This window comes from Megascapheus bottae, chromosome 6, assembly GCF_031878675.1.
Source record: "Megascapheus bottae isolate mThoBot1 chromosome 6, mThoBot2.hap1, whole genome shotgun sequence".
NCBI lineage: Eukaryota > Metazoa > Chordata > Mammalia > Rodentia > Geomyidae > Megascapheus > Megascapheus bottae.
The window spans coordinates 56900245-56912699 of record NC_143514.1 but is presented as its reverse complement, the minus strand read 5'-3'; the positions used below and the strand labels follow the sequence as shown (position 1 = coordinate 56912699).

Genomic DNA, 12455 nt, shown 5'->3' with positions numbered 1-12455 from the left:
CAACAAATTACCTGGAAATGTAGGTTACAATAGAATGGCTTGTCTCTTCCCTGATGTCTCGGGCCTCAGCTGAGAAGACTAGGGGTTGACTCAAACAGGTAGACACTGGAAGATTAGCAACCAAAATGGTGATTCTCACATGCCTGGCTCTGTGGCAAGGGTGGTGGAGAAGCTAGGCATTGCCAGATGTTTCTACCAGAGACCTAGATGTGTTCTTCAGTCTGGAGGGTTCCGTATAGACTTCTTGCAGAGCCTCCCTCAGAGCAAGTATTCCAAGAAGCTCCTTGACCTTTCTATTGTAGCCTGGAAGCGACCCAACAACTTTTGCTTGGATCATAAGCAAGTCATAAGTCCAACTAGTTACCAAGAAAGGGAAGCAGGAAGGTCTCAGTGGGAGAGCTACAGTGTGGGGTGGGGACATAGTTGCAAGCAGCCCTAGAGGAGAGAGTGGCAGATTTGTTTCCCCAGGAGTCTCCTCAGGACTTGAGGTCTTTAAGGGGTTCCATGTACCAGGCCTTCGCGATAGCTCTCACTTCCTTCCCAACTTCAAACCCTAGGAAAAGCGAATTTATGACCTGAAAAAGCAAAACCAGGAACTAGAGAAATTCAAGTTTGTGCTCGACTACAAAATAAAGGAACTTAAGAAACAAATAGAGCCTCGGGAGAATGAAATAAAGGTGATGAAGGAACAGATTCAGGAGGTGAGAGCCATCTCCCACACTGGTCCTCTCAGGACCCCTCATCCCTCCATCACTGCCCCCAAATTCTCCAATTACTAGCTGTCCCCTCCCCCCCTGGGGTGAATGAAAACTCTCCTCTTAGCTCCTCTCTTCTCCAAAAGGTGAGTGTAGCCTCTTCCCCACAGATGATGTCACCAAGAAGGTCCAACTGAGGGCTGAGCTCCCCCAGTGCAAAATACTTTGGGGTTTAGCTTGCACCTTGGGGAGAGACGAAGCAGTTGAATGTTAGGCCACCAGAGGGCAGTGTGTATCCAGCCAACAGACTCACCAAGCACCTGGGCCATTCACTCGGTATTTCTTAAACTAAGAATGTTGGTGTGGGCCCTGAGTATGGTGCTCAGACGTCATTTGATAAGGAATCGGAAATCTTCAGAGCCTCTTCAGCCCAGAAGTGGAACAATTCAGAATATGTTCTGGGAAACAAACAGGATGAAGGTAGAGAGGAGAGCTTAGAAGCAAGATGAGTGAACCAGGGCTTCTGAGAGGCGGGTAATGGTCAGCATTCCTGCTTATTCCCTGGCTCCCCACACTGCATTTGCACACACCATGAGTTCACTGGGTAGGAAGCAGCAGACAGTGGAGGTCTTTGGTTGATGGAAAATTGAAAATTTTTCTTCAATACTCCCTCCTCTAATTTTTGTCTTTCTCCAGGTTCTTTTTCTTAATAAATGAGACCATGGTTCCCCCCCAGTTGCTTAAAATGGCAATGTAGACATCTTTCTTAGCTCTTCCCTTCTCATAACTCCATAGACCAAGTCTAACAGAATGTCAAGACGAGTGAAGGGGCCAGGTGTTGCCAGCCCCTTGAAATTTCTGCCCTCATCTCTCTCCTTATTTGACAGTTTATTTGCCAGCTGGATTGAAGATTAAGTCCATGCAAGTGCAAGGTATGGCTGTGGTAGAGCACCAGCCTCGAGAAAAAAAAAAGCCAAGGGAAAACACAAGACTCTAAGTTCATGCCCCCAGTAATAGAAAAAGGAGAAGGAGGAGGAAGAGGAGGAGGAGGAAAAAGGAGGAGGAGGAGGAGGAGGAGGAGGAGGAGGAGGAGGAGGAGGAGGATGGAGAGAGAGAGGGGGGGGAAGAGAGAGAATCCCTCTGCCAAGGGAGAAGTATTCAAGTTTCCAGAACCCGCACAACTTATCATTTTGGTTTCTACTTGCTTATTTATTCACACTGTACAAGGCTTCTCAAGACTATTAATGTTTGGGGGTGAACAATTCTCTGTTGTGGGTGGGGAAAGGCTATTCCGTATATTGCCGGGTGTTTAGCGACATCCCCAGTTTCTGCCCACTAGATGCCAGTAGCCTCTTGTTTGCTCAGGCTCAGGGTGTTAACAATCAGAAATGTCCCCAGAGATTGCCAAATGTGTCCCAGAGGGTGAAATGCTTCTCCCACTGCCCCTGCCTCCCCTGAGACTCCCCGAATGGAAAGAACCACACGAGGAACATTTGATGGAGTTTCCTCACTGGGAAAGGGGACTCATGTTCCCATATTCTAGGCTCATCTTCTGACTTTCAAATACTCACATTGCACATATTTCACCAGTTTTCTCTACATGTTTTATATTCTCAGAGTACTTTGAGGCTTTGCCCCGGGGCAAAGAGAAGAAGTCAAAGTATAATCTGGGTCATCTCTTTCATTCAACCCAGTCTGTCTGACAGGATGGCAGAGAAAAAGGCCGATCAGCTACAGACACTCAGACTCCACCTTTAGAAACCCTGAGATTGGAGAAACCCTTTCCTTCCAGCTTACATTTCCCTAGACTAGAACGCTAGCATCCCTCACAGGAAGCCCAGGGAAGGCCTCCTGGCTGCTCTGCCTGGCTCTGGTTTTGTCCTTTCTGCTAGAAACCTCTGCATCCAGCCCTCTGAGACACCTGCTCCTGCTGCTTCTGGTAAAAAAAGTACTGTGTCAACTCCCAGGGCTTTCGAGGATGAAGGTCGGATTGAGCCCTGGTCCCTGGGTACTGTATGACCTAGTAGCCCTCTCCAACCTGCCTTTCTCCTTCCTGCCTGCTCTTGTCCTCTAGTTACCTAGAACCTCTGTGGCTTGCAGAATTGCATGGAACTGCCAGTCCCTCTGGCTGTTTTCTGCCTCCATTTCTGTTTCTTTTTTCCTCTAATACTTGTTCTTCTTCCAAACCCATCTAGAGTCTCTAAGGGCCACCTCCTGTGTGCTCAACAGGATACCTTCTATCTCAGTCACCAAAGGCCTCCCCTTTCTCCTTTGACGCTCACTTCTCTTATCCCTCTGGACCTGAGGCCTTTTGCAGTCAGAAGCCACTTCTCAATCAATCCGCTTTATATCCTATGCCTGCTTCTCCAGGCAGTCAGTTCTTTCTTTCATAGTGTGGTAACCCACAGGGGCTCTGTGTCTTCTAAAGCTGGGTTCCCCGGAGCGCTCCCTGTTTACCTTCCCAGAGGCAAGGCTTTCAGTTCCTCCTCAAGTCCCTACCAGTCATCTCCTTTGCTGCCCTCATCAAATGTTCATTGAGCACCATCTTTCTGTCAGACATCTTATTCTGTCTAGTTTAATGCCACAGGAGACTTCCTCTAGAGGCTCCCTTTCATGGCCCAAACATGGGGGTGACTCATTAGAGCCTCCTGGTACCCAGACCATTGCCAAGAGCCTTGAAACCCATCAAAGGACCAGGGAAAAACTCAGGGGTTATTCTACAGAACCACACACACACACACAAGGTACCCCATTCCCTCAACCTAGTCAATGAGCCTCCCTATTAACAGGAATACTAGTGGCTAACAGAGTTTGTGTATAAATCAACCATCACCCTTTGCTTTGGGCACATTTAAAAGCTTCATCCTATTCAGAAGTTCTAGCTATCACACAGACATCTTTGGTTAGTACAAATTTAATGATGAAGAGAAAACCTCAGCTCCCTGGTGGTTTCTTTTCTTTTCTTTTTCTTTTGAAGATAGAATACCTCTCTGATGTACTTTTGAAGAACTTTTCAGGAGAATGATACTGAGTTTCCTGCTCAGCTTTTTTCCTGTTTTATGCCTTCAGACTGTGCTTTAGAGTCCGTCCTAAACTTTCTGTTTAGGGTGACTATGGTCCATTCTGTGGTCAAGCTTCAGTCATAGAATCCCACAAAGCAAACAGGAGGAGGCACTTCTCTTGAGAGCCCTGCTTTATGTTGAACTCAAGCTCTAGTACTTGAGAGTTACGAAGGTGGAAGGAATTCCACAAAAGAGAAGAAGCTGGATGCAGGCAGCTCCCTACCTGTAATCCTAGCTACTGAGGGTCATGGGTGGAAGCCAACCCCTCCAAAAGACAAATTGGGGAGATTCTTATCTCCAGTTAGCCAGCAAAATGCAGGAAATAGAGCTGTGGTCCAAGTGGTAGAGTGCTTGGTTTGAGTTTAAAAAAGGTGGGGGGGCTCAGGAGCAGTGTCCAGGTCTCAAGTTCAAGCTCCAAGACTGGCACAGAAAGCAAGAAGCAGGGAGAGAGAGAAAGAGAAGGGGCGGGGGGAATCTGTCTTCATTGTAAAGGGAAGAAAAGGTGACTGTCCATAGACACACAGGGCCCTGAGTTCATTCACATCCGTGAAGGAGGCTTTTAGATAGCAATGAGCAAGAAGAAAGGTCAACCAGGGAGTGCAAAGGGGAATGAACAAAGATAGGCCTTGGTAGGTGGCATTAGGGAACATTCCCTCCAAAAGACTTCAGTTCTCAGATGTAAATTGCTACCTCTTTTTCTCTGGTTCTCTAAAGATGGAAACCGAGCTGGAGCGTTTCCATAAACAGAACACACAACTGGAGCTGAACATCACAGAACTGTGGCAGAAACTGAGAGCCACCGACCAAGAGATGCGCAAGGAGCAACAGAAGGTGGGAGGATCTGCCGGGCCTGGCAGTGCTTGGATGCAGAATCTGGCACCTGCCTGCAGCAGGCGGCTGGCTTCTTGGAGACAGAAGTAGCCCACTGCTAAGATACACTTCTCATTTTAACTCTCACTCTACTTGGCCACAGCCCTGTCTCATCAGAGACTATAAAATGACTCGGGTGCAGGGACCAGAAAGAGAGGCACTGGTTTCATGAGACTATTTTTAGTCTTTGGCTTCTTTAGGGAAAAATATGATCAGAGAAGTCATTTGTACTCAGTGATTAAACTCTTTGACCACCAAAAGCAAACAAAACTATCAAGACTTAGAAGAACCTCATCAATTGCTATAAGCAAAGTATGGGCAGAAAAAAATATGGAGGGTAAGAAACTATCAATTACAGGAGTGGCTGACTCCTGTAATCCTAGCTACTCAGGAGGATGAGATCTGAAGATCCCGGTTCAAGGCCAGCCTGGGCAGGAAACTCCTTGAGACTTTTATCTCTCACTAGCCATCATAAGCTGGAAGTGGAGCTGTGACTTAAGTGATACATTGAGTGAAAATAAGCTATGGACCCTGAGTTCAAGCCCTAATACAGGAAGGGAGGGAGGAAGAGGGAAGGAAAGAAGGGAGGGAGGGAGGGAGGGAAGGAGGGAGGGAGAGAGGGAAAGAGAAGTCTCAGCATGCATAGCTAGCTAGCACAAATAAAGCCAATCAAGTCTTCTGGTCCTAGGCCTGTACATAGCTGCCAAAGTGTTTGTTGAATCAAAGTGAATTTTTCCATCTTCCACATCAGGCATTCACTGTGTACTAACTAGATAATACCAGAAGTTGCAGGGCTACAAATGGGAACGGATCCTAATCCCTTCACAAACTGGAGAAGCCTGGTGACATGTGCATATTACAGCGTGAAACAGAAAATTATGGGATGTGGATTAAGGGCTAGGGGAGCAGAGAGAAAGAAGGGAGCCTGTGCAGGTCAGGGAGCACAGAGATCTGCCTGATTCTCCATGATCCTCACTCCCTATTTACACAGTGCTCCTGACTGTCAGGAAAGACACTGGGAGCCCTGGCCAGGCCTCTCTATCTCAGCTCTGAAGTAACATGAGTTGTTATATGAGCTTCCTTTCATCCCAGGACTGTAGCCCTCAAAAGGATCCAGAGCGATAAAGGAAGCCAGGTGTGGTCTTCTAAGGATCATGCACCAGGCCACTTAGCTTGGTCAGGCAGGGGACCCAGCCCAAGTAGGTGCACCAGAATTTCAGTAGTGCCCCCTCTTAGCTGTGCTCTCACCTCCATCTCCATGCCCCAGTGTGCCCTCTGAGGGTCTGTTGTAAGTCCTGGATGAGGGGACTCTTGTCCTTCTCTGTACCCTTAGTGTCTGGCTTCTCCATCTGGAACACACCTGGTGGTGGCCAGACTAAATATCTCTGCTTGCAGGAGCGGGACTTGGAATCGCTGGTCAGGCGGTTTAAGACAGACCTTCACAACTGCGTGGCATATATCCAGGAGCCCCGCTTGCTAAAGGAGAAGACCCGGGCTCTCTTTGAGAAGTACGTGCAGCGGGCAGACATGGTGAGCTCAGAAGTCCCCTCCTGTCCAGCCTTGCCCTGCCCTGCCACGCCCTCCACACCTCCCTTCCCTCATGGAGAATCCCCTCGACCCCACCAGGTGGAGATTGCTGGGCTGAACTCAGACCTGCAGCAGGAGTATGCCCGCCAGCGGGAGCATCTGGAGAGGAACCTGGCCACTCTCAAGAAGAAGGTGGTGAAGGAGAGCGAGCTGCACCGCACTGACTATGTCCGCATCATGCAGGTATCAGCACCGCGCACTTCCCTGAACAGCCTGTGAGGTCTGGGTGGCAGAGATCCTCCATGCTTCCCAGACTTCCTGGGGTCCCTCACCTCCTCCCTCTGACCTTCCAGAGCTCATTCTGGCTTCAACTGTGGCCAAGAGCCCACCCAGGAGCCTCTCCATGTCCATCTCACTTCACCAGGCCTCCTTCTTCTCTTTCCGAGCCCATCTGTATCCACGGCCAACTTGTGTCCCTGCCTCACTCCCCTCAGTGACCTCCACATCCTTTGGGGCTTTGAACCAGGTCAGCTTTCCTGTGACTCATCTTTTCCCTTCTCTGGCTCCAATTCTTGTTTCACCTGTCTTTGATTTTGCTATTTCTATTCTGCATTTCTCACCTGCTGGAACACGCCTGCCCCATCTCACTTTTCTGGTGCCCCAGGTCCTACCCTTATCTCCTGGTCCAGAGCTAACCACACCTACTTGACTTGGCATCCATCAGATTTCAGGAGCTCACTACGCCCACCTCCCAGTCTCTTCCACTGGGCTCTTTCACTGGGCCCTTCCTGGAGCCTGTCCCCATTATCACCAACCCCACCCAAGCATAGCATCAGAATTGCCCAGCAGGATTCTGCTTGGGTCTCAGTATCATCTGAGGCAACTAATGTGAATTAATATCAAAAGAGAGCATCAGAATTTCATTTATGAAGTATGCACACTCTTTTAATGCCTTAATTAAAATACTGGAATGGGGACAGGTTGCAGTTACATTAAAAACCATATCCTAGGCTGGCCAGTCCGCTCAGAGCAGGGCAGAGCACCCTGTACTTCAGGCTGGACACAGGCATGACAGCTCTCATGCCATTCTAAAATTGCCCCTACCTCCCGTAAACCATTACCTTACTTTGAGCCACGAAAGCAGGTGGAGGCCCCAAAAGAGGCACAGGCACAGTCAGACCCTTTACAGCAGTCACACGCAGCCATCACTACTGCCTCAAGTGCCCAGAGCAAGGAGAGGCCCCAGCTCCCAAGCACTGTAAGATAAACAATAAAACCTGGTGACATCAAGAGCAGTTATCGACTGGCGACATGGCTAAACGTTCATCCATGGCCTGGCAGCAACACAGAGGCCTGGGGATCTCCCACAGGCTTATTCCTGTCTCCACGGCAAATACCCAAAGCCATTGTCAGTCACCTAGATGGGGAATCGGAAGAAGTGAAGAGGAATTAGCATCCACACAGGGGCAAGCCTTTCCATTTCCCAGAGGGTGCCAGGCCAGGGTGGGGGTAGGAAGCAAAGGAGGACCAAGCAGTGTTTGTGCCCAGCCCTGTCACTCCCTGTGGTGGGCAGAAGGAGGCAGCCAAAGGAACCCTAGCAGAGCAGCATTGTAAAGCCATGTGCTGTACATACCTGTGGATCCAGAGAAGCAACTCAGACCACTGCAGAGGGCAAGAAGGGGACCCAGGGACCCGAGGCAGGGCTGTGAGGCCCCTCCCTCCCCAAGCAGGAAGATTTGTACTGGTTGCAGTAGGGCCCTGTGGAAAAGATTTGGCTTTCAAAAAACTCAGGAAGATGTGTGTGTGTGTGTGTGTGTGTGTGTGTGTGTGTGTGTGTGTGTGTGTGTGTGTGTGTGTGTGTGTTGTATCCCTGCCAGTACTGGAGATTAAACTCTGTGCCTAGTTTAGGAAGATTTTTTTTTTGTCAGTCCTGGGCTTGAGCTCAGGGTCTGAGCACTGTCCTTGGTCTTTCTCAAGGCTAGAGGTGTACCATTTGAGCCTCAGCACCACTTCTGGCGTTTTTGTTTTTTTTTTCTATGTATGTGGTACCAAGGAATTGAACCCAGGTCTTTATGCATGCGAGGCAAACACTCTACCACTAGGCCAAACTCCCGGCCAGATTTTTTTTTTTAAAGGAAAACTTCAAACTGCTGTTCTGGATGCCAAATACTGTTTCCCTCTTAGATCTTGAAGTTGGAAGAAAACATGTTGGGCCAAAGCCAAGACAGGTGGCAAGGCCAGTGCAGGCAAACGTGGGCTTGAGCTATAATCCTAGCTACTCAGAAGGCTAAGATCTGCAGATCATAATTCAGAGCCTGCCCAGGCAGGAAGTCAGTGGGACTCTTATCTTAAATTAACCACCAAAAAGCTGGAAAGTGGAGCTGTATCTCAAGTTGTAGACGCTAGTCTTGAGCACACAGGCTCAGGTACAAGCCAGGCCCTGGTGGCTTATACCTATAATCCTAGCTACTGAGGAGGCTGAGATCTGAGGATTGTGGTTCAAAGCCAGCCCAGGCAAGAAAGTGAGTCTCTCATCTCCAATATACTACTCAGAAAAAAAAAAAAAAAAAAAACTGGAAGTGGTGCTGTAGCGTAAGTAGTAGAGCACCAGCCTTGAGCATGAAGAGGCTCAGGTGTAGTCCCCAAGCCCCAAGCCTAAGTCTTAGGACCAGTGTACATGCACAGCACAGGTATACACACACACATACACACACACACACACACACACACACACACACACACACACACACACACCTGTGCTTGGAACTGTGGAACTCCCAGGAGGTGGAAGATAAGTGAGCACAGTTGTTGTACAGACCTAGATTACACTGCTTCCACTGCTCTTTGCCCAGGAGTCCATTGATGAATTCCTTACCCTCTCCAGGAACACCCTGCCCACCAAGAAGTGGGGAAGAAAGGTGTCCACCAACACCTTTGAACAAGGGACCCAACTAGAAAATGCTAGAAACTGCCTCAGAAATGCCATTTCCCTTCCTTTCCCCTTGGCAGAGAACTTATTGTAGAACCCTGGTGGAAATCCAGTAAGAAACGGGATGTCCACTACATCATGAACCAGTGCTGCCTGTGGCCTGGGGATGATGAGGAGACAGCATGCTTTACCTCAGCACATGCTAGAGCTGGAGGTGCAGCTACCAGGGCCCCAAATGGCTAAGGAAGGCTGAGACACACATGGTATCTGAGAGAAACTCATTAGAAAATAATTGGAAAAATGAGGTCACTGTCTCATCTGTATAACCAGAGATGTGCTGGAGGCCTCTCCATTCCATTCCTCAGCATTCTTTGCAGATTAGGAATTGAGAGTTGCTATGAAATGCAAACATCTAGGACACACATTTTCTGCATTTGGTTCACTTTTTTGCCAGTCCTGGGCCTTGAACTCAGACCCTGGGCAATGTCCTTGGGCTTTCTCAAGGCTAGAGCTCTACCACTTGAGCCATAGCACCATTTCTGGCTTTTTTCTATGTATGTGGTACCGAAGAATCGAACGTGGGTCTTCGTGCATTCTAGGCACTCTACCACTAGGCTACACCCCCAGCCCTGGTTCACATTTTTTGAGGGCTTCTTATACAAGACATGGAGATTTCCAAAGTAAGTGTGAGAATGCTCCTACTCTTAGGTAGTTCTTTAAAATAAACTTGGTCCAGTGGATTCACACCCATAATCCCAGTGACTCAAGAGAAAGAGACTGAGCTCAAGAGAATGCCTATGAGTAGGGCATTGGCCTATTGAAGCCAGTAGAGGGTGCTAAGTATCTTCCTTCCTCTAGTGTCAGGTAGTTCTGAAGGCCCCAGGCAGTTCTGGTCCCTTTGTTTAGAAATTTCTATATAAAGAGACCTTAGCATCTCTCCAGCTACCTCAAATTCCCCAAACTTGGTACTTAAGAGACCCCCAAGTCAGATCTCCAGGCAACTGGGTAGCTGAGTAGGGGTCTGGAGTATTGGAAGGATTTTTTTTTTCTTTTTGGTGGGTTGTGAGGCTTGAACTCTGGGTCTGGGTGCTGTCCCTGAGCTCTTCAGCTCAAGGCTACTGCCCTACCCCTTGAGCCATAGTGCCACTTCCAGTTTTCTAGTGGTTAATTGGAGATAAGAGTCTCACAGACTTTAGTGCCCAGGCTGGCTTTGAACTGAGATCCTCAGATTACAGGCATGATCCACACCCAGCTTGGAGGGATTTTTGTAGGCCATCTAGATCAGGGAGGCCTCCAGAACAGAAGGCTCAGAAAGAATTTTTTGAGCTCACATTGACTTCTGTGTGACCTCTGGACACAGGCCACTCTGGAAAGCATTTTCAGGGAGCTTGACTTTGGTTTTTCGGGGGGTTCCTTAGCCATAATATAATATGTGGTATTGGAACAGAAGGAATGTAAGTGGGAAGTGGGAAAGTCGAGTGTCGGATGGAGTGGTCGTGCGGAAACAGGGTATGCTGAAGACAGATACAGCCAGTATAAACGCCAGCTCTACTATTTACACACAGCCTTGTTCCCGCCTACAAAAATCAGTCTGATAATGCCTCCCCTATAAGGTTGTTGTGGTTATATATTCAAAATGCTTGATACATTTCTGGGATCCAGCTAAGCCTTCCAGTTAGGATGGTTCTTACCAGCAAGTTTTTAGTGTCTTACATTCTAATGATTCCCTCTTGACTTCAAGCCTGGAACATTCTTCTCCATCCTCTGGATTACTGCTTCATATTCAGTTGATTCCCTGCTTCTGATTTCCACGGCATACTTTTCCTTAAAGTCTTCTTAAAGACCAAGTTCAGCACAATGACCAGTAGCTCACAGATGATTTGAGGCATTGCGGGGGGTGGGGGGAGCAGTCAGGAAACCGGTCCACAGGTGATTTGAAAAGAAGAATGAATGAGGACATAAACAGGGGGGAAAAACCCAAAAGAATTAGGCTGCAATGAGTCAGGGCTTCCGTCACACTCAAATAAGGATCTAGCTGGACCTCAGAGGCCCACTTTGGATATCTGGGCATCATGGAGGGGTGAGAAATGGACATTCATACCAAGATCTGGAAATCCCAAACATAGACTCATAGCCGATAGAAGGCATGGAGGAGGGTAGTTATAACAGTAGAAGGCAGAGATGCTGGCGGGTGCTGGCCACAGATCACGGTAGGATGAGCACAAGACAGAATTCAGTAATCAAATGGTTGTAGATGACCAAAAAGAGGAAGTAACTAAAGATATCAGCAGAGAAGACTCAAAAAGGGTACTCACCATCTCAAATCTTCATTCTGATCATCTTTCTTACTTTATTGAACAAGGTAGGAGTGAACTAAGCAAATCCAACCGAGAAGAAGCATAGGAGGCCCTAAGCCAGAGCACATCTGACTTCCTTGTGGTCCTCTGGATTATCTTCCCCTCTGGTCTCCTTTGCCACCACTTTCCCTTTGGTTTGTGTTGTTCTCATTAGTAAGACTCTTACCATAATGCAAGTTGGTATCCGCTGTTAGTAACTCATTGGCTTATCCACCTTACCAATAGTTATCGAGCGAGACTCCCTCCTGGCCCCCACAGGCACATCCTTCTGAAGAAGAGTAAGGGAAGTATTCCCATCCATCCAAGAGCTAACCAGACAGAGTGGCTCTGTCTGCAGCCTCATCCCTGGAGCTGGTTAGAAATGCAGAACCTAACTATAACCCCTCTGTTACGTCATTTTTATTAAAAAAAAAAAAAACAGTACATTTTTTTTTTGCCAGTCCTGGGTTTGAGCTCAGGGCCTGAGCACTGTCCTTGGACTTTCTCAAGGCTAGAGCTCTACCACTTGAGCCTCAGCACCACTTCTGGCTTTTATCTATGTATGTGGTACCGAGGAATCGAACCCGGGTCTTCATGCATGCTAGGCAAGCACTTTAACCACTAGGCCAAACTCCCGGCCCCCCCCAAAAAAAACCAGTACATTTTTAATGTCATGCAGAAAGAAACAAAGAGAGAGAGAGAGAGAGAGAGAGAGAGAGAGAGAGAGAGAGAGAGAGAGAGAGAGAGAGAGAGAGAGAAGATCTACTGAGTCAGCAGCTCCATTTAATAAGATGCTTGGGTGATTTATTTGCATAGTTATATGCAAGACTTCATGGTAGGCAAGCTGAATACTGAACTCTCTAAGGGCAAAGCAGCCCCTTATGCTGGGGCCCCTGGGCATGGGGCTTCCTCCCTGATGCTAAGGATAAGATGGAAGAGCATGGGGCTGGGAGTTTGGCCTAGTGGTTAAAGTGCTTGCCTAGCATGCACGAAGACCCAGGTTCAATTCCTTGGTACCACATATATAGTAAAAAGC

The 12455-nt window shown here is 48.1% G+C and overlaps 1 protein-coding gene across 5 annotated transcripts in view; it reads left to right on the top strand.

The window, feature by feature from the left end:
• Positions 1-12455, top strand: part of Cfap57 (cilia and flagella associated protein 57) — a 61210-nt gene that overhangs the window by 41713 nt on the left and 7042 nt on the right. For 4 of the 5 annotated variants that reach the window (XM_090335052.1, XM_090335055.1, XM_090335053.1 and 1 more), the window contains exons 18-21: positions 558-701; positions 4472-4588; positions 6023-6157; positions 6254-6397. In XM_090335052.1, coding sequence (XP_090191178.1) covers positions 558-701; positions 4472-4588; positions 6023-6157; positions 6254-6397 — 540 coding nt within the window. The remainder of the gene's footprint in view (positions 1-557; positions 702-4471; positions 4589-6022; positions 6158-6253; positions 6398-12455) is intronic. The other variant, XM_090335054.1, reaches the window with a different exon arrangement.